Here is a 22,184-nt window from a genome sequence, read left to right as displayed (position 1 = left end):
ACAACAGAACCAAAGACAAGTCATTACAATATACAAATGCAGCGCAATGAACCGCGCCTAGAATTGTCACTCTGTTATCAGAGGCACCTGTACAGTATCTTGCTGTTTATTTGGCAAGGTTACAATTAATACTTCTAGGTTTTAACAAAGTAGAAAGAGAATTTGCATAGATTGTACATTCAGTTCAAGGAGATTTCTGGTACCTTTTTTTGTTGTTATCAGGTAAACGTGTTTGCAGACACAGTGAGGTAGCAGCTGTGATAGCACCCATGAGCAAAAGAAGGTAACCAAGGCAGAAGCAAAGAGCAGAGAGTGATCTACACACTACTGTTAGTATAAAGGAGCAAATTAACGCAGTACCTGCAGTATCACATCATGAGGGTTAATTGCTGCCAACACCACACTTCACTGGAGACAGCCTGATGCTACCATGGTCCTGGGTACCATGGGCTGTAAGATTTTGTTGTCTCAATTTTAAATGCTCTCAGCCTGATTCTGCTTTCCCTTACTGTGATGGTGGTGGTGAGCGTTTCAGAGGCTCTTCTGCTCTACACCTTCAAAGTGAATTACAAATCAAAGCATTTGCTCACTCTTCATGACTCTACAGGAAAAAAGGTATTTCCCTAAAAATTCTTCCTCGCTGCCCTTAACACTAATGCACATTTGTTTGGCTCCCCTGTGCCTGGCTGCAACAACAGCTGCCCTCAGCAGGGGCTCTGCAGCAGGTCCTCCTGCTCTCAGTAACTCCTGCTGCACCCCTAGCAGGGCAGTGTCCTGTCCCCTCCAGCACCACAGCCCTCCTACCCTCTCCGGGGGCAGCGGCCCTGCAGCTGTCTTAGCAGAAGCCTGAGGGTTTGGTCTGGAAAGACTTTTTCACATGATGTTTTCCATTGCCATTTAATGTGGGCTTCATGTAATGTCTTATGAATCCTTAAGACTATCCTGGAGGCCTTAAGTGGCTGAAATAAAAGCACATGTTGGATCATTACCTTTTCACAGCCAGACTGGAGCAAAGGCCAGTGGGAAACATTGCTGTCACTTTTACCAACTCCTTCAAGTGTGTTAGTACTGGGCTGACTGAAGGCTGCTCTGAAATGCAATCTTCTCTTACTCACAGCTAGGGTTTTTGAAGCAGCCTAAGGGATTTGGCTCACACAAGTACAGAACTTCCTGCTCAGTGGAAAGTGGTGGAGTTGGCCAAAGTTTCCTGTGGCCAACTCCCGAAGCTTTGGGATCTGGGAAGACAACGAGGAGGGTGTGATAGCCGGCGGCAAGCTGGCAGTTCTCTGACAGCTGTGATGAAAGAGAACTAGAGAAATCAACAGAAATTTGGTCCTCGTTGCCTGGCCACAATAAAAATCTGGATCTTGTTTTCTTTTTATCTGGGAAGTCAAAGCCGAGATCTCATGGCATCAGCATTTCTCAGCCTCGCTGTGCAGAAGGTGCCCAGTTTGTTCAAAGTTTTGTTGCAGCACAATTGTGTCAAACTTTTGCAAAGTTTCACCATCTTCTTTACCCTTCATCTCTCTCTTTGGTCAGGTTTAGAAAATCCCAGTTCTGATTCACTGACTTCACTACTCTGTTCGCTAGAATTGTAGCTAAGAGTGATGGAGACTTTGTTAGTATTGCCATTAGTGCTCCAGGAGATGGACAGAAGGTGAATACACATTAGTTGGTCCTAGTGAAGGTGCTGCAGGATCAGGGTTAATATGCCATTGAACAACTGTACATGTGTTGTGCACTGAAGCCAATACCTAGGAAAGTCAATTTGTAACACACGAATGCACCACACTCCTGTATCTCTAGGCTTAGCAATAACGAAGGCTTAACAACAGAGATACAGAGGGACTTTCTTGTATAACACTTGCTATCATGAAGGAACTGTTAAAATTCTCTGCTTGCCGAGAGCACAAAAAATGAAGACATAATTTCAATTGTAAAAAAACCCTTGAATATTAGAAAATTAAAATACAAATATTACTACTCAATGTCCAAATGTCATCAAAGAAAGAATCAGACAAATGTGAAAATAAACTGTCATTTGAGCTATTTCTATTAGCCTCAAGGCTTTCTATTACCATATAAACAGGTTTTGCATAATGCTAAGGCTGACTTTGGACATAATTCATTAAATCACGTATGTAGATGTTCTGCATTTTGCCACATTCCCTTTCTGTGTAATACTGATTGATCACAGAAGTGTTACATGGCTATTGTGCAGCATGGGCAGGGTATTTAAATGAGCCAAGCATTACACACAGAGAACAAATGTGCCCATATGGAAATACACCCCTCTCCCACAGAAAGGGATTTTGATCAAAACTGGCTTTCAGCTGGAGTCCTGTTCAGCAAGGACTAGCCAGTGTGATTGCAAAACAACACTTGCACATTCAAATGAAGATGCACAACTTGCTTGTTTTGTGCGAACTGTGGGTCCCTGCTCTGAATTCTCCTTTTCACCAAATGTAAGATCTGTGAAGTTATTCTCTTCTAACAATACATAATATTCATCACAGGCTCCAAGTGCCTGCTATTTCAGAACCAGAAAAGCCACTAAGCAGGACGTCAGTCTTAGCAGCGCTACCACAGCATCAGCTTGGAGCAAGCTCTGATCCCTGATGCGAAGAGTCTTGCTTACCATGGTTTTTCTTCATAACTACAGGACTTTGTAACTCAGACACAGTGTCCCATATATAGCTTATGCATCTGTGTCTGCGTATTAAGAGCTATAGTAGAGGTGGTTGTTCAGGTCCAAAACTTGACACTGCCCCCAGATGTTCCAAACACAGCAGCTCGTCCTTTGATGACTTCAAAGACAGACAGTATTTACTGATAGCATACTGTCACACCTTTTATTATGCTGGACTTGACTCTGAAGTCCTTACTCAGCAGTAGCACTCTGTGGAAGTTTTGCCTGAGAAAGGACTGCAGGATCAGTCTCTTCAGTTTTATCTCATATGTTTTAACAGCAGCACTGAGATTGCCAGCTTGCTGCAAAACTTCTTTGTGTAGATGCTTTTTGTCTTTCAGAAAATAAACTAATGTAAATTTTGTTTTGAGATATTTTAAACCTAGCATATAATGTAAATAGATGTATCAGCAACCATTTGTTTTCTTTCCCTTTTTTGTTCTAGAACAAAATAATTTGCACCTTACATTTCAAATTGTGCAAGTGGCAGATTTTCTTCTAACCACAAAAGACAGGATTGTTGCCACCTTCTGCTTGTTCTAGTTAATAATGAAAACTTACCAACAAAGCACTTAAAAACATTCCTGCTTAAGAATAAAAAAAGTATCAAATTTAAAAACCCAAGTTATCTGCATGCGTGTGTGTGGGCGCACCCTTATACATATGCTTATGTGCAAGACGGACTGAAGATTTTTGATTACTCTGGTAGTCTTATTGAGAACAATCACTGACTAGGATTGTTAATGAATTTTATTGTGTGCCCTAAATATGATATTCTTAAATTAATCAGCAGGGCTTGAACTGTGCAGTTGCCATTGCATCAGTATGACTAAAGCCCTGGATTTCACAGTGAGGATTGGAGGTCCCCAGAAAATTTGGACTTCACGAAGGAATGTTAGATTAAAAACAAGCACTGTTAAAAAAACCCTACTGAATAAGTAATAACACTGTGTTTCTATTACATAAACCTGTTGGCAACCCTGGTTTTAAACACGCTTGCCTCTAGAGCCAGTTGAAAGGCTGGAACATTATCTTGACTGAAATATTTCAATCAGCTCTCATTGCTACAAGCTTTTCTAAAACTACAGCTCTCATGACTGTCAAAATCAAGACAAAAAAAGAAGGGGAGGTGTGAGGGGAGGAAGGCCTTTTCTTAATAAAGGCAGCTTCAGTTAGTAAGATAACATAATCTTCAAGCTGCAAAAGCAGCACCTACTAATTAGTCATTGACTAAAACATAAATAATAAATACCTAAATTGTTCCTTCTATGCATCCATTTTTGTGCCAGATAAACGTTTCAATGCTCTGCCTTAATGCCAGCACAGCTGACACCGCAATTTCAAGTCCAAAGCAAACTCCAAGTAGCTTTAAACCAATACTACGGAGAGAGATAGTACAAGCCACTGGGATCTGTGTGTTAACGGTCATCTTGCAACTGTTGTTTAAAAGGGAATTCAACCTTTCTGTGAGATGTGATTATAGAATGATTTAAGGGTCTATTTCCCTCCTCATGTGGACGCTTAACTCTCATCAGCAGAAAGCTAGCCACACACACAGAAGGGTAAACAGATACCTTACTTTACTACATCAACAGGATTTTTTTCCTAATTAACCCAGTAGCTTTTAATAGCCTTTTTGGGTTATGTTGTTAACAAGAGATTACCACAGCAACAACAACAAAGTGCACGTTTTATACTAACGTAAAAAGCATTAGTTGGAGATGAATTTGCATATAAAACCTACATTTTAAAAAGTTCTTGGAATGTAAATGAGTTTTTTTTCCTGCTGTAGAAAATGCAGCTTGAAATTTTGCAAAACATGCCTATTTAAAACAGGAAGCAGCCTGCTAGAAATTCTGAAGACAGGCAAGGGTAGTTTGTTGACAGAATAAAGTAAAAGCACTGAGAAATGTGGCACTGCTCTCCTCTCACGTTCAGCTCGTGGCTTCGGTCAGGAACTCGTGTCCTGCCCAACCTTCCAGATGCCCTGCACAAGCCTAGAAGAACCCTTCTTTGTGAAGAGCTGGCAGATCTGAGATGAAGGGAGGGAATTAGTGTTAAGACTTACTAGCCACTACTCAAAGTAGGGAAGAAAAGTGTTGTTGCAGGTTTACGTCCCAATTCTACCATTTTACTGGTTCTGCGCAACTCCACTGAGAAAAAACTCAGCACAGCTTATGAACAAAATCGACAAAGGGTGTGAGCAGACACATCACAACCCACCCCCAACCTACACATACACACTTGCTGTGCTGGAAGTCTGCGAAAATGCTTATGTCCTGGTGGGCTTAGAAAAAAACCTGCAGATTTGAACGGGCTGAAATCCAAAATGCTTCTGTATTCTTTAAATTAATACTTAGTACCCAGACCCTGAACCTGACTGCATGAGACATAAAAGACTAATACAGCAAAACACTGGTTTCATTTAGAGTTTATCATGAAGTTGTCTAAAAAAAATCTCTGAGAATAATCTGAAAGGTTCTGCTTTTGCTCATTTTCTCTAACTAGGATAACAGATATTAGCCGAGTTCAGAATTACTTTATATTATTAAAAAAAAAAAGAGTGAGGGTATACCATAATTATTTTATGTTCTGTGAGGTAATGTGGCTATACAGGCTCTAGCCTGCAGTAACCAACCTCCCCAGGAAACTTAAGTAGAAGGGAATTTTGCTGTGATTTATTCATGGTAGCAAAATAATGAAAGCCTATTAAACAGCAGAGGTACAGACAAATTTATTTTTAAAAAACACATTTAGCAGCTGCTCCTTCACTGCCTTCTCCATAGCTCACTGCTACTGTTTCGAAAGCAGCGTGCAGTGTGGCTGGGGCCCACGGGACAGCAGAGAGGCTGCGGGATGACCAAGCAGCTCCTGACAGAGCTGATGGAGAAGGCAGTGCCAAAGGCCTTGTCAGAACTTTTTTTTTTTTTTTTAAAAATGAATTATATTGCAATAAGTAACAAAAAAGTATAATGTTCCCTTAGGTTTCTGAAATCTGGTGGGAGATTCACATACGAGCAAGGTTAAATTCCCTTTTAAAAACCTATGCCGGAGGAGAGCGTACCGGATGCTACCTCAAGCGACCGTCAGGTTTCACGGGGCCCAGCTCTGACTTGGGGTCTGGGCTGAGGGAGCTCCAGGCTGTCTGAGCACAGCCCTGCATGACGGGGCAGGCGGTGGGGCCGGTGCTGCAGATGTCCACGGCTGACCAGACGCTGCCAACCAGAGAGTCCACCCAGGCTTCCAGGCGGGTGCCCACGAGCCCCGCATTCCTCTTGGCCTGGTCCACGCGGGCGGCACTGATGGGAATATTCAGGACGGGGTTCAAGCCCTGGAAGCTCTGCTCCATGTATGCATTCTTTGGAGGCCCGCTGTGATACTTCATGGCTTCCTCTGGAAATGCAGAAATGAACCCAAAAATTAGTGCATTAGAAAATCCCAAAACAAACCTTTCAGGATCTAAGGGTACGGCAAACAAAAAGGCAAAAGTTAGTGGTGCGTCACAGTCCATTGCCCCAGCATTGAGGACGCTGCATCCTGCGGCTGGCTGGCTGTGCTCAGCTCTTCAGCTCCTCGTGTTCACCACCACGAGCTCCACTCACCGTGATGCTGACCCTGCGAGTGCTGCGTTAGCAGGGAGAAGCACTGAGGCTGAAAGCAGCGTTGTCCTTGTTATCATTACGTATAACCGGCATCCCCAGAGCTGTAGGACACCAAAGAACGACACAGAGCTGTTCTGCACAGCACAACAGAAAGGCAGGCCCAGCCTCAAGGGCATCCCAGCTATGAGCTCCTGTCTGTACCTGGAGCCTGATTGACATGCAGCTCCTTCTTGGGAGAAACCCATTTTGCATTTAGGAGAAGTTAATTTTGTCTCTTCAGAAGAAGCCTGGGAGATAAGCTCTGTGCAGCTGAAGTTACCCCCGTGGACACCCAGGGAAGGCTGTGCTTTGAAATTAGGGAACAGTTCAAGAACACTTGATGTGAGAAGGCTGGCAACCCTCGTCAGACCTTCAAGTGCTATCATTGATTTGTCTAGGAGGCCAAGAGCCAAGATCTCAGCCTCTACTTTTGCCTAAACTGGTGAACCTTGCCCTGCTGTGGAAAAATCACAACATTTGTTATCTCAATCTGCCTCCAAAAAACATGTGGCGCCCTTCTTGGCAGTGGACGGACAACACCATGGCCTTGGACAGATCAGACCCATAATGAAATATATTTAGCCCCAGCATCGTTCCTGGAAGTGCTCCAGTCTCTCTGTGAAAGTATTCTTTCATGACAATTATATTTCTAGCTCTTGTGCCAAATAATGGATCACAACTGTTTCCCAATGACACGTCTGCTTTCCTTACAATAACTGTTCTACCTCATCAAAATGAAGTACATTATCCCACATCTATAAGACTATGGTAAAAATTATTGTCAGGCTGTGACAATGCCTTCACAGACCTTGAATTGGACACTGTGGGTCAGACCGCCCTTGTCTAAAGGTGGCTGACTTCTGAAGGTCTGCAAGTGCACCAAGCTGCTGCTCATAAAACCAGAATGGGACCCTCCAAAAAATGTTCACTGAGTTGCCTCTTGAGAATAAATTTTCAACCATTTCTTTCTGTTCTCAGCTGACTTCCCCAGCATCCTCGCTCCGGCAGCACAGAGGATATGTTTAGCTCTGCCAACACACACACTGTCTAGAACACAAAATGGGCCCATTCAGGGCGCTCCAGGCTAGGAAAGCCACCATGCTCAGAGAGCATTTAGGGGCCAGGAATTATATATTCAAAGCTACAATTCCTTCCACATGTCCTTGCTGCTTGCACCACAGCCTGACACTGAGTCCCTTCTTCCATGTGGAGGACAGTATCTGAGGCACTGGCAATAAATCAGTACATTTATTTAGAGGGGAAAGGGACACTTAATTGGAGCTTTGCTGTTATATTTACAAAGTCTTTAATGTCAAATACTGTGCAAGTCCATTATTTTGAATCCCCAATTAAATTAGTTCAGCACATCCCCATCACCATTATACATCACTTAACTGTTCCTGCATTCATCTAAACCCTTCTTTTTATTTTAAATGGCAGATATCCACAATAACCTCTAGTCAAAATTTTATTCCATGCACATGTGTCAGAAGTGTGCTCTGCCAGAGCACTGCAGTTTAAGAAACAGAACAAGTACACATGATTAAATTTCCTCCTTTGGAAGCAATTAAATATGGACGACTGTTTGTCAACATATTAATTAAATAGGAACATTCTAAGTAAAAATCCCAAAACAAATAAGAGTTGGCATTACTAGTAGGATCATCTGATTGAAACAGGCAATTCAGAGAGCTTGCTGAATCAAAGCCTGTTGTGCATGTGTTTAGTATGTGGAACGGGAGAGATCTTTTTTCAGACAAATAACAGGATGAAATGGAACTCGCTCTTCTCTCTGGCTGAGCCTCACACTTGTACCAGGCTTCAGGACTTGGTTCATTATTAGGACTGGAAGGAATGAAACTTGCAGAAACTGTAGGATCCAGTGCTTGGCAATGCAGCAGGAGCTCATCTTTTTCTCTGAATCTGTGACCCTTGTTGCTTAAGATCAGTGGGCTGCTTTTGCTAAAATAAAGGTGGTAACTTGAGCAACACCTTTAAATCTCTCCACACTGCTACTGCTGTAACGGTGTCAGACACACTGTGCTTCTCACACCAACACACCGCTGTTTCCTTCGGCACCACAGTGACTGCCACACTCTGCTCCAGAACTGGCTGTGCTGCAAGGGCATGCCAGCAGGTACAACAGAAATAGTGTTTAACGGGACTGAAGATAAACTTTGAAAAACCACACACAAATATCAGCAGATAGGAAAAGAAAAGACTGCTGAGGACAGTATTAAAGGTAACAAAACACTATGTTTTTCAGTGTGGTAAAGGCTACTGCTGCCCACAATGAAGATGTGCTTGTTTGATGTGAGATACACAAAGAAACCCTGATATGGTACTGGCCCTACAGCAGAATGAACTCCCCAAGTTAGGTGTCTGCACGTCCTATAAGGAAAAAGCTGGGTATCAGCAATTTGAGTGTAGAGCTACTTATACTAATGAACAGGAAATGCTGAGGATTCAACCCAGAACCCTCTCCCGAAGCCTCCAAGTCTTTGTTAAAAAGTTCACAGGAGAAAGTAAGGAGGCTGCTGCTCATCCAAGTTATGGCAGATGTGGGCTATTCCTCTTTGCATTAAAGGAAAAATGAAAGAGAGATAATCATGAGTCTATAACTTACTGGGCTGGGACAGGAGGCTGATGGATCCTAAGCCCTGAAATACTCTATAAAGGAGGCTGGAGCTACTGGGCATGCTTTTAAAGCACTGACACTTCAGTCCTTGCTCATGAAAAAACATCGAAGAATGTTAGGCTTGCCCCTGTGAGATGTGTGTTCAGACATTTAATCTGCAGTCAGAGCACCCAATTCAAAATTACTCTGAATGCAGATATTAAGCCAGATGTTTTTTTTTGCCAGCAAACACATCCAAATAGCCCTTTGACTTCAGGAGGACATACATCAATGCAAAATACATTCACTGACTCTAAATTATAGCTTTAAAAAAAGGAGTTATTTTTGTCCCCCATTTTTGTTTGCTCTTCACTTTGGGAGGGCACTTCATTTCTCAAATGACTTTTCTTGGTATGACTTCTTTGGACTGAATACACATCCTATAGTCAGCCACACAGGCTGGGATTTCAGCATTTTTGTGTGGGTTTGTTCTTCATTTTGCAGAAAAAGCAAATGAGTTTAGACAGAGAGTGGGCTAAGGAATGAAAAATGTGGTTACCTTAGTACACATTAAGGCGCTAGACCTGTGTTTTTTTAAAGCAACAGAATGTACAGCTTCATTTCTTTACTTGAATTGTGTTGAAACCCTCTGGCTAAGAGGTAATTTTTTATTGACATTTTGTTTGTTTTCTCTTGCAGGAAACAAGACAGTGCTGCATTTGCTCATTGTGAAGCTAATCGACTCCTTGTCAACTGGATCTGAACTAAATTTCGAAGCAAATCCCTGTCTTCAGGGTTTTTTTCAGAATGACGATTCCAGGGCATGTCTACTCTTCTGCAGTCATGCGCTTGCCTGCTGCTATTACTGCGTTTATCAAGAACATGTCATGTTACCTCTGGTTAATTTAAAGAAATCACAGCAGTTCTGACACAAGTTGCCACCCACCTTTATAATCCGTACAGATGCAATTATAATTGATTGAGCCACTGCAAACAACCAACGGCAAAACAAAGGTTTCCCAGTATATACTTAATTAAGATGATCTATAAATATGGATTAGGTTAAAAGGCCTTTGAGATCATGCGTGCATCACAGTATGTCTGTTAATGCCGACAAGCCTTTGAAAGGGGTGGCTGCAGTTGGAGGGCACAGGGACCAGGAGCTGGCGTTTAAGGCTCCCTGTCCTGTTGTGGGGCAGCAGAGACCAGAAGCCCCATGTCTGTCTGGGGCATGTGATCAAGCTAGGAGCCAAACATGACAGGTGTCCCTCTTAGGGCAAAGGGTGCTCTTCTTCACAGCTCTCCTTGTTTGAAGGAATAAGAGTTTTATTTATGTATTTATTATTTATTTTCAATCTAGTGTTTAGTATCAGCTTGAAGTTTGGGGCATTTTCTGTCCCAGAAGCGAATCTGCCCACTGGCTCACAGTAACCTACTTAGCTTTAATGAAACAGGTACTATACATTAAACGCATGACAACTCATTATTGTCACTCCAGCTGGGAGATAGCTGTGGAAACTTTGCCATGAATATAAACTCAAATTTAAAAATGAAATTGCTTTGGCTTTTCCTCTGCCCCTCTCAGTGTCCCTGGAAAATGTGTGCGATCACACTTGGCATGACTGCTTCACACGGATTTTGCAGAGCAGAGAAGGGTGGGAAAGCGGGATGATGGGGATGCAGAACCAACCTCTACTGAATTAGCTGTTTTCTTAGGAATTCAAATCTACTTGGTAGCTTGGATTACAGTCTGTGAACTGCTGGCTAAATACTCTGAATTATACCTGTTGTTTGGCTCTGCCTCTCCAGTCCCTATGCAGGGGACCTGGACGTGTGGCCTTGAGTCTTCAAACCGCACTTAAATTCAGACTGCCTAAAGCAGACAGCAGGAACCCCCCATTCCTGTCTATTATCACTGCTAGTGATCGTCTTACTGATCTTCTCCCTGTTTTGTCTCTTCCACATTACATTCCCTCTCTGTCTTGGCACAATTTAATCCTAGGGCATCCTGCTGGTCCTTGGCAGCTCTCCCATGTCCTTACAATAAGCACGGAGTACTTGGCTTTAACAAAGTCAGCCATATGGTGAGAAACTCAAAATCGCCGTTTAGAAGAAGAGTAAAACAGAATCTGGCTGTGCAGGACATAGAGGGAAGAAGATGCCAGTGGAGCAAGTGAACCTGATTTTTCCAAACGATTTATCTCGCAAATTCACTTAATTTTCCTTTTTTTTTTTTTTTTTAACTTTCTCCCACCAGGCAAACACTTGAAAGCAATCCCAAGCCAGAGGATCTGCTGAAGTCAGAGCCTATCAGTGACACAACTCAAACTAGAGAAAATAAGACACAGATTTGGAAGACGGGAGGGGGAAGAGGAGAAAGAAAGAATAAGTAACATTAGATTCTAGACTTTCCATTGATAGCTTTGGGATCCTAGTTTACAGTGGAAGTACACCAAGTCTCCCAGCCTAATCCGTAATTCCATGTAAAATCCGATCTCTTACAGATTGAGGTTTTGAAAAGGTCAATGAGTCTGCGTTTTTAAAACAATTCACATTCTGTCAGTTATGCACATCTGCACACAATATAGAAGAAAATACCTGCTCTTGATTCCTCTCTATAGTCTTACTTGCATGCACAGACTTTAGGCCAAAATTAATAAATAAATGGGAATAGAAAAATGAATAAACTAGCTGCATATGCTGTTTTTATAAATTGCTAAACAAAGCAACTTTGCTGTTGGCTGTCCCATGGCTAATTTTTTTATTTTGAATTATAATCAGGAATTTTGAGAGTCATGATACATGAATGAACACGTTTCGCTTTGATTATTCAAAAAAGGAGCAAGTGGGTCCCTGCATGATGCTGGGAAACTAAAAGCAACTTTTCCTTGTGCTCCGTGCTGATGTGTAGATAAGTAATGACTTAGGAAATACAGTGACTGTTGTCATGTCCATGATCTCAAGATACAAGATATTAGTGGCTGCTGCGCTGCTGCCAGATTTGTGCAAATGCTTTTTAGAATGACACAAACAAATTACACAAGAGACCATGGACAGAATTTTATGTATGTAATTACATGGACTCCAGGTTCTACATCTGGAGTATATGAGACAGAGCGGGGCAAACCATTATCAAGCAAATGACATGCAAAGTGGTATGAAATGTATCAGTCATTCAAAAACCTTCTGGATGGAGTAGCAAATTATTTTCCAGGGTAATCTTTCTGACAAGAGCTACAGCTTTTTTTCTCTCCCCTCCTTTGTTTTGTGGGGGGAGGGGTGAGGGGAGTGGGGGTGCATGAGGAGAGTTGGAAGAACAAAATTTTAAAGAAATCCCTAATAAAACATATTTCTCTCTTCTGCTGACAACTCCTGCCTAAGTCTGATGTATGTTTTATTTTCAGTGTTAAGACAAGACAATAATACCATTCCTTCAACTTTAGAAGATTTTGGCAGCTTTTGCATTGTTTACAAGAATAACAGAAAGTGTTCTTTTAGAAGTTCTAATTCTTCTGTCATACTCTCACAATGCCTTTATTTGGCAGAGAAAAATATATTTAAAAAATAAAGTGATGACAAACTGACAAAAGCTGGAAATCAAAGCTAAAAGACTATTGCCTGCACAGAACACAACAGTGTCACTGAGGCAGAAAGCCTTAAAAAACCCAAACAACAGAAATTTGCATTGTAAATACAATTCTAACTACAGTGGAGTGTCACTGTCTGTCCCTGTAATTAATTTTCTTCTTTACCTTCATGCCTCAGACATCTGGAGATTATACATCACATCATCAGTAGCAAATCACTCCTGAGGCTTTCTTCCTAGATAATGTTGTTCCCAAGCTTTATATTTCATTCCTGTAGTAGATTCTAGTTACCATATGAATGAACAGGGCTTTTAAACAAAAAATAGCAGCCAGATCTTCTCTCAGTGTATCAATGGACAATGTGGAGCAACTCCATAATTTCAGTGCAATTATTCCAGATTCAGAGTTTGGACCAAAGGGAGTTTTTGCCTTTATACCATAAAGTGTGGGCTCATGGCTGAAGTCTGAGACATGCTTAACTGTCCACAGGGCTCTCGTGTTATATGGAAAAGTAGCAAGGTTGCTGGCTACATGCCACATTTTCTACCCAATTTATGCCTTAACTGTTAAATTAGCAGAGAACATAGAATTCATTAATTTCCAGGAGACAGGTCAGTAACAGCTGCATTTAGAAGTAGGTTGCCTCAAACTTTAAAAATGTATTCCTTCTGTACATGGTGTTTCTTCACAATTTATCACTGCCTATTAGCTAATAGCAGCAGCAGGTTGTTGGTGGTTTAGTTTCTGCTAAGAAATGATGCCACCAAATGTTAGAAGAAGAAATCACTAAGTTAGCTCTTCTGCTGAGAAATGTGTAGAATCAAGCTCCTGTTGAGCAAGATAAGGGCTGCATTAGCTCTCAGCAGTTGTCTGGCAGTGTTTGCATTACAGAAGCAGCACGTTATGCTGGAAGGTAAATGCCTGACTCAGTTTATCTGCTGTCTTGTCAGGAAGAACTCCTGAAAACTTAATAGGATCATTCATGTATCTAGCAAATTTAAGATGTCTGAAGTTATGAATATTAATACTGGGCAGATGGAAGCACTTGAGCATGTTAAGAAGAATGGTAAAGATATTCATAGCAACAGACTTGTTTTGATCTTACTGAATAAGAAAACAGGTGTGGCTACAAAACGTTCTCTCTTCTCCCAGCCCAGTGTCCCCGGTGCTGGCTGAAGACACGAGCGCTCGAACAGTGCCTGTGCCAGTGCAAACTGCTGCTGGGCGCCTGTAGACACCGGCGGCCCAAGAACAACCTCTGCTTGAATGGCTCAGGGCTGCTGTGGCAGGGAAGAAAATGGTTTCTTTCTAAAAAATGTCAGCATGGGTCTGATAGCGTACTTACCAGGATCACTGTATCCATAGATACTTCTGTAAAGCAACTGCTTGGCCTGTACTGAGCAGGTTTTGGCAGGTATCAGGCAAGAGTGAATGCCTGGACCTGATAATATGTCAGATGAGCTCTGGCCTAGGGTAATTTTGTCTAATTCAACATTTTGCGTATTAATGCTTTTATCATTAAACACACAGACTTTGTCAAGATAACAGTTTAAACATCTGTAACTCTTTATGAGCAAATGTGAATGAAAAGCAGCAGAGAAAGGTCCACTTTTTATTTCTAAATGATGGCTTTTACGATAGCTGTTAGATTATTGAGAGTCTGAAGTTCTCTGGATTCTGAAATGTGCATATTTAAAAGATATAAATAGCCTTTTGTTCAAAGTGGTTGTGTTTTACAGACTGCATACAGACAATTCCGCTTGTCTTAGTGCAACAATTTCTTCTGATTTAGTACCTATAAAATTCCTTTCTTTTCTCCTTTTCCAGTACAGCGTTACAGCAGCATTTACAGTGAATATGAATAAAGACACATTAACTGTATTATTTCTTTACCAAATAATAGAACTTACCTTGTTTGATAGGCTGCCGATTAGAGAAGGTGAGAGGAGTAACAAGGAATTTGGTTTCAGCTACTTGTACCCAGTGGTGCAGAATTTTTATCGTCCAGACACCAGGTCGTAGGGGCAAATTCAAAGGTGGTTTGTAGTGAGTAAATTCGGCACTGGATTCAATAAGAATATCATATGTTGCTGCAATTACATTAACTGGATCCACCCAAATGACAGTAACGGTGACGTTGGGGCCTTTTCCCCATTTCTGCATGCCAACTGGCTCGTCTGTTGGCCCAAGGAGTCCTCCAAAATTCCGGAAAAGCCTTTCCTTGGCGTCCCATTCAGTGCCAATCTGAAATCAAAGAACAGATTGCTTCTAACATCATCTCTGTAAGCATCTAAGACCCTTACATCAAATAAGGGCTCTCAAGACACACAAATCGTATTTCTTTAATGACATAAATTATGCATATATATATATATATAAAGGCTGATGGCAACACAGCCTAAGATCATAACCTGTACACAAATTGTGAAACAACCTTGATTGCAAGGCTTGTTTTTTTGGTCCAGTTGGCCACTTTTGATTGATATAAAGGTTTTCTTTATCTTAAGAGTGACATAACAGGCTATAGCAGCTCTCCTTTTCCTCCACATGGAAACAGTCAATGAAGGACTAAGTCTAGTGACTGAGCACAGGCTAGGCATAGAAAAATATATGACCCATCATCTCCTGGGTCGTGAAAATGTTTTATACATTTCAGAGATGAACTCTACAGTAGAGACCTACCCAGTTACTCCTAAGACCAAGGAAGAGGCTTTTGCTGACTTTAGGACAAGTCACATCACGCCTTTTACTACAATCTATCCATGAGATATTGTCTCCTTGCACTCTCTTCCTGCCTGATGTGGGAAGTTATTTCTGGTAAACTCTTTTCTTACTGTCATAATAGTGACATTGTTTTTTATTTATTCACTAACTAACAGTAAAGCAGCTGATTCATAATCTAGTGTAAATATTTAATGGACCCTTCTTTTTTTTTAGCAGCTGCTATATTTCAATGCTCTTTATATGAATTTTAACCCACAGAATGATACAAACGTACAAGCTGTTGCCATTAACACTTGTACACTATTGAAAATAAGCATCTCCAAACAGATAGCATGAAATGTAGTAACTGTCCTTCTCAGGCCAACTGAAAGACTTTTTACTATCCCAGCACTAAAACTAGCATGCGTTTATGAGGCTGACCGTTAATGAACCACTTCCATCAATTCTCAAGAAGGCAGCCTGGTAGACCACAGTATTGAAGGCTGTATATTTGATTTTTGAGGAAGTGCCCACCTCGCTTGTCCCATGAGGTCTTGTTCCCATAATCTCAAATCAAGAGATTTGATACAAACATAAAAAGATTTGAGGGACCCTATTTGAAGTGAAGAACAGAGAAACTACTGACTCCTTTTGGCAAGCAGACATATGATGTCATTCCTTGGAGACACACAGATGTTTTGGCCAGCCTGGTACTGAAACCCCTCACAGACCTTCAGGTCTTCTTTGGCCTTAATCTCCAAACAAACAGCATAGATGACCTAAGAGTTGATTTGTTCCCTCTACAGAAACCATGGGATTCTCTCAAGTGGTCTCCAGAGGCCCGTGCACACACGACAGGGTCCCCTCTTTCAGCATATGTGGATATTGAGGATTTCCCTGACACAGAGCTGTCCTTGTCCCTAATCTTCACCTCACACAGGCATGGTCATAACCTGCTTTCCTGAAAGCATAGAGAATAATTGTAGCTCATTTGCTTCAGAGATTTTTTTTTTTCCTAGATTTCATCTTATTTCATGAGAATAAGTGGTGCCAATATAATGCCCAAATCCCCCCAAATCCATAAAACATAACAATTACCTGATGCCTACTACCACTGATACCTGTGCTGAAAACTGTCCAGTCCCCAATCCCTTCTAAATAAATCACTGTGGTTGGCAGACAAATTACAGGACGACTGCAAACAGAAAACTACAAGGCCAGTAGAATAAAAACCTACCATCCTAAATCCATCATCATATGAATTCCTCCTACCGGACTATGACACCGCAGAATATGAGACAAAATGAGCCTTCCACTACTCTGCAATCAACACAGCAGAATCGCTGGTATTTGAGAGGTATTTCACCTAGCACACCAGCTAATCAAACCAGACAGCATAGTCCAGATATCAGACCCAAGCATCGACTGCCTCGAGGAGCTGTCAGTGTGTACTTTCCTGAGAAGCCCAACTGAATATGTACGGAAAAAAGATGAGAAAGAAAATTTCCTGACCAGATCTTATAATCTACTTTGCCAGCCTTCACTGAGTGCGGCCCTGTCACACCTACCAGAGCTCAAGGGACCTGGAAATAATAAAGCCACAATATGTGAAACAAATCTACACCCTCCTGGGCAAAGAAAAGCCTGTAAGGAAGCTCTTCCCACCATATTCAATGTATCTTACTGAAGAACTTCTTGAAGAAAGCTCACTTCATCCTCAAACAATAAACATTCATCCCTGACATTCAACTATTTTCCTCTCTTTAGTCTTTCATCCCGTGGAAAAGAAACCAGAAAGTTACAATCCCCATGCTCCGACCTCCAGGTGACACTGCTCAACATCTGGTTGCACAAAAGATGTCGAGACATGTTCACATGTGCAAAGGTTTGTTAGAGTGGTCTGTAGAAGAGCAAAGGTTGCTTTTGTGGAAAAATAGTAATAAAACTGTTGGTTGGTTGTTAAGCTTTGTGCAAGCATGTTATTGGGTTCCCTAATGTAAACCAAAAGTTACAGCCAAGGGGCAGGAGAAGAGCGGGAGGAAGGGACAATTCTCATGCTGGTGGCAATGGCTTCCCATGAGATCCTGTCACAACACCCCTGTCAGGGTGTGCAGGTCCATGAAGACAACATCACAAGAAGAACAAGAAAACACTGCTACAGAGCAGGGCCTCAGCAACACAAAGGCAAGGCATCTGGGCACCCTGTGAGACCCTGCATGCCCCAGAGCCAGGGCTGAGACCAAGACAAGGTGCTGACACTGCTCGGGGCTGTGCACCACAGGCACCTTAGGGAAGTGAAGGGCAGGGAGCTGCACACATCTCTTTACAGGATCTGCCCTTTATGTCCAGTTTCCAGCTGGGGGACATACTTTCCCATGCTGCACAGCTTAACAGTACAAGTTGATTTTAGAAGCACAGTATTTTAAAAGGAATTTTACTTAAAGCACTAGTTAGAGGTTTATATGTCTTCCCTTGAACTCTACACAGCTGAGTTCCCAGTACTGAGATGTCTGATTTTACAGGCCAAGAGATACTACAGTCCTATAATATTTTTCATAGCCCTTTAAAACATTGTAAGTAGGCTTTCACTTTCAAATGGAATACACAAAGTATGGGATGGAATCAAGCAATAATGAATACCTGATAAATTATAAAGGGATGTGGCATAGAAACTGACATTTTCCACGTCATTATTTTAATCACCATGATTTTGGGCTTCAAGAGCAGGCACTGTGCACAGGATATGTTTGGAAAGCTGGAACTCTCTCATTGGCTTAAAACTCCTGTTTCTATCTCTGTTCAGTCCCAAGATAAAATTTTCCCAAGATAAATTATGCCTTGATTATGGGTTTGTGTCTCATTGCTCACCACAAACAGGACCATTAGGTTCACACAATGCACACTAATTGCCTGCCACCTAGTTTATTTTATTCTCTGTGATGAATCACAAGTCTTAACAAGACCAGAAATGAACTTAGTGTTCAACTGATATATGGTGAGCTGAGACTTTTAGTACTATACAAATCAATCTTCTGCCCTCCATGTAAAAGTTGTCATGAACCCAGGCTGGTAGGATGCATACTGTGTGTATTGTGCACAAGCCAATTTTAGGAGGTGTGGGAGTTTCAATGCTTGGAAATCGTGTCTCTTGGATTTCCTGTAAGTTTATTTTATTTTACTCAGCCCAAGACTGAGTGCAGGAGCCATGTGCTATTGAAATGCTATCATTAACCCCACTGGCCCTTAGGCAGTCCTGCTGGTTGATTTTTTATCATTTATCTTTACATGGAGTATGGTGAAATCTACTACTCAGGAAGCAAAGTCTGAGAAGCAAAGGAGCAGAGGGCAGGAAGGGCTGACTGGAGAGATACTATCATCTCTGCTGCAATTTCAGTTGTGCATCAGGGTCACAAATACACCAGAGCACATTCAATGCAGCATATTTGTGTTCTTCCTGCTGGCTCTGTTGGTGTGAGCTGGGAGAGGGAAGAAAGGTCCCATTCAGTTTTAAATTTCTGCCAGATCATGGGGTGAAAGTCATTGAAGAACCAGCAGTTTTACGTCCCAATAAGCACAGATCTTAAATTTATTTTTTGGTGCTTAACCTGTAAACATTGATACCCTCATCTTAGTTGAACTGCTAAGTTTGTTTTACACTAGCTGGACTTTGACAAAGAAGTGGTATTTTAATAAGCAGTAGCAGATCAGAGGCTTTTCAGCCACACTGAAGCTGAAGAGGTTAATGCTGGATTTATGTCAAGGCAACTGAGAGAATAATTTGGCTCAGAAGCAGAGATGCTTGCAGGCCAAAGGAAGTCAGACAGGAAAATAAACAAGAAATTATTAAATGATTTATTTTGTATCTCCTGGTCTTTTGAAATACGAATTGTCTCTGAAAAGAGAGGACAATTAAAGAGTTTACACGAGAAAAAATAATGAAAACAAGTAAGCAGCCACCAAAACTCTTTCTGTTCATTTCAAATAGAAGAAATGGTTTTTTAACCTGAAAAAAACCTCACCAGTGATTAAATCCTTGTCATGCTTTGCACTCACACGACTTCACTGCAGCAGCAGTTCCTACAGGGCTGCTTACAGACCAGCTGTGGTCTATGAAGCCCTGAAGAGCTCATTAGTCCCGTGGGATCTGGGAATCCTCCCTGCAGGGCAACACTCCACAGAGCTGTGGGCACAGTGCAGCAGAGGCCAGCGACATGCCACCACCTTCCCTGACAGGGGAGGCTGACACAGCACTGCTGCTGCAGGACATTGCTGCAGGGCTGGTTTTGGCAAAAAAAAGTAGAGGGACCAGGGGGGACCTGGCAAGTGGCCAGCAAGTAAATTCTGGTCCCAGGTTTGTTTCCTTCCTACAGCTGCAATGAAATCAGATATATTTCTGAATACTTTTGTCTGAGTTATAGAATACTGAGATCAATATATTTCTTTTCCTCATGTAATTAGAAAGAACTCTTCCTCCTGCCAGCCCAGTTGTTTTTCAAAAGAAGGACCCAAAGCAGGCATCAGGATGAAAGTGAGATTAAAAGTACCAAATAAACAGCAGAAATACTCCTACAAATCACAAGAATTAGAGCTTGTATGACCATTTATCACTGCATGAAATGGCAAGCCTACCATCAGACACAGTGATAAATGAAACACACTTTCCATCCATCTCTTTAATGGCACATTAGTGTCATAGATTTGCCATGCACACCAAAACACTGAATCCTACCTAGGCATTTCTTAATTGCCCAAGAAGATGGTAATTTATGGACTTAGCCATAATGACTGGAACACATTTGTTCAATCAATTTTATACCTTAATTGAAATTTGTGGCTTAACAAGAAAAATCATGAAATTAACTGCTCAGACAGTTATATCTTTAAAACAGAACACAGTTGTCGGGTTCTATTAGTGGTCAACTTTCCTGATATATTTTAGGGTACATTTTTTACACTCTATACCAGATCCTGAGACAAATTCCTAGAAGAAGCAACAGGATTTGTGGGAAATCTCAGCCACTACTATGATAACTTTCTTTCATGTTACAACATCAATATTCTGCTCACATGTGGTATCGGTGCCTGACTGTCACTAATTTTATGAGGTTTTTTTTTCATCATACTCTTGGGAGGAACACTTACCACATCCCCATTCGCATCTGGAGCTACAGAAACATGGCATTTTTCCCAGGTATCTCTTTCAGCACTCACAACAATCAACAGTCACAGAACTTTTAAATTACTAAGCCCCTTTTACAACAGCAGATGCCTTCAGTTTGTTCTTAAAACAAGAGGGAGTGAGGACACTCAGAGTAACATAAGAAGTGAGGGTTGACCACAGATTGGAACTGATAACAGTATCTCCTTCAATGAAGAGGATGTGCATTATGCTAGAGAGCCACTCTCACCTAAAAATTACATGGAAAAAACAGTTTCCAAAGGCTGCTGAATTAGTATGCAATCTCTCCAGAGGCTCATGACATTGTGCATGGGTGGCTATGAACACTTACCTCTGAGAACTGCAACCTTCCAAAATCACTTGGTGGACTTGCGATCTTAAAGACTTTCTTGGGCATCACCCATGTTTCCAAAGTTTCTAGTTTACTGACAGCCAGATTGGTTGCATGGTGTCTGATTAGGAAGCCTTGGAAACGGTCAGCAAGGAAGTAAAGGTGGACGGAAACTGGATGGCCCATGGGGTAGTATCTGTAAAACAGCACACACGAATGCTCATCAGTTACACAAGAGAGACATGAAATCTCCATTTACTTGGAGCTAATGGCTTAAGAAGCATTCATTTCAACTAGAAAATTCACCACTGTACATTAAGAGATTGCAAATGTGTTCATGACTCATTATCAAATATTCTTAGGCTGTTCCAATTACCCTGAAACATAAAAAAAAAATGTTACTAAGAATATATGCTCATTTAGAACATGTTCACAGCTCTAAGCTCTTCAGGCGATACCTCTGAGCGTGAGAAAACTTTCCTCCCTTCCTACCTGTTCTGGGCAAAAAGTGTCACCCAGAGATAGACATTGTTAGGCTGCAGCACTGTTTGACAGGATAAACGATATTCAAGAAATGTGCCTATTGCTCCAGATGAGGTGATCTGCTTTTTTTCCCTCCAGCAGGGCCAGTCCCTACGGATGCCAGGCAATGGCAGGGCCTCCCTCGCTTGCTGTGGGACAGCAGAGGGTGCTGTGAGGCTGGGCATGGGCGAGATGATGACCCTCTCCATTCCCTGCATATAAATCTGATCCCCAACCAATGCTCCAGGGGCAGTGTAGGGTGGCACTGCAGCGAAGGACACCAGGATCTGGTCCCCATTTTAGGTATCCTTTATTCTAGGAAATAAACTTTGCACTCCTTAAAGACTTGAGGTTGCTTCTGATGTGGATTTTTTACTCATTATTAAAAATAAACTGAAAAAAGGTCAAACAGGAAAAATGTCTCATTGGGAGATTTGGAAGCCTTCAGTTATGGTTTGAATTTAAAGACATTGTAGTCATGGTTTCAAATAATTGGCACTTACTTATGGTCAATTGTCTGCTATAGTCTCAGAAACACCTGTAATGATGTTTGTGTACATATAGATGCATAATTTATTAAAACCATGTTATTCATAGCTCTGAAATAAAATATTTTGCTACTTTACAGCACTGACATTAACTGTGAAAGAAGTGTGTTTGCAACACATTTAAAACCAACCAGTATAACACCTTCCCAGCCAAGTCAGCTAAGTTTGACATCTCATGCTAGTTATTACATCTCAAGACATAAGCAGTAAGAAGATTTAAGCAAGAAGGACCTTCCATTACACGAAACCAGCAGCACCCAGAAGGAAGTCTCTAGAGCTTGAGAAATAAACATAACAAGGCAGGGTACAAGAGGGCCAGCACTGATGGACTGCGAAAAAACATAGCAAAGCTACACAACCAATACCA

The 22,184-nt window shown here is 41.6% G+C and overlaps 1 protein-coding gene across 1 annotated transcript in view; it reads right to left on the bottom strand.

Moving 5' to 3' along the window:
* Window positions 1-212: 212 nt before the first annotated feature.
* The window catches only part of XYLT1 (xylosyltransferase 1), a 234,256-nt gene continuing 212,284 nt past the window's right edge, over window positions 213-22,184 (bottom strand). Inside the window, exons 13-15 of the mRNA XM_026859144.1 lie at window positions 20,748-20,943; window positions 14,445-14,778; window positions 213-6,082 (exon numbers count right to left, since the gene is read on the bottom strand). Coding sequence (XP_026714945.1) covers window positions 5,760-6,082; window positions 14,445-14,778; window positions 20,748-20,943 — 853 coding nt within the window. The 3' untranslated portion in view covers window positions 213-5,759. The remainder of the gene's footprint in view (window positions 6,083-14,444; window positions 14,779-20,747; window positions 20,944-22,184) is intronic.

This window comes from Athene cunicularia, assembly GCF_003259725.1.
Source record: "Athene cunicularia isolate RWA chromosome 14 unlocalized genomic scaffold, athCun1 chr14_part1, whole genome shotgun sequence".
In the NCBI taxonomy this organism is placed as follows: Eukaryota; Metazoa; Chordata; class Aves; order Strigiformes; family Strigidae; genus Athene; species Athene cunicularia.
The sequence above is the reverse complement of the archived record's forward strand: the minus strand, read 5'-3'. Positions and strand labels throughout refer to the sequence as shown.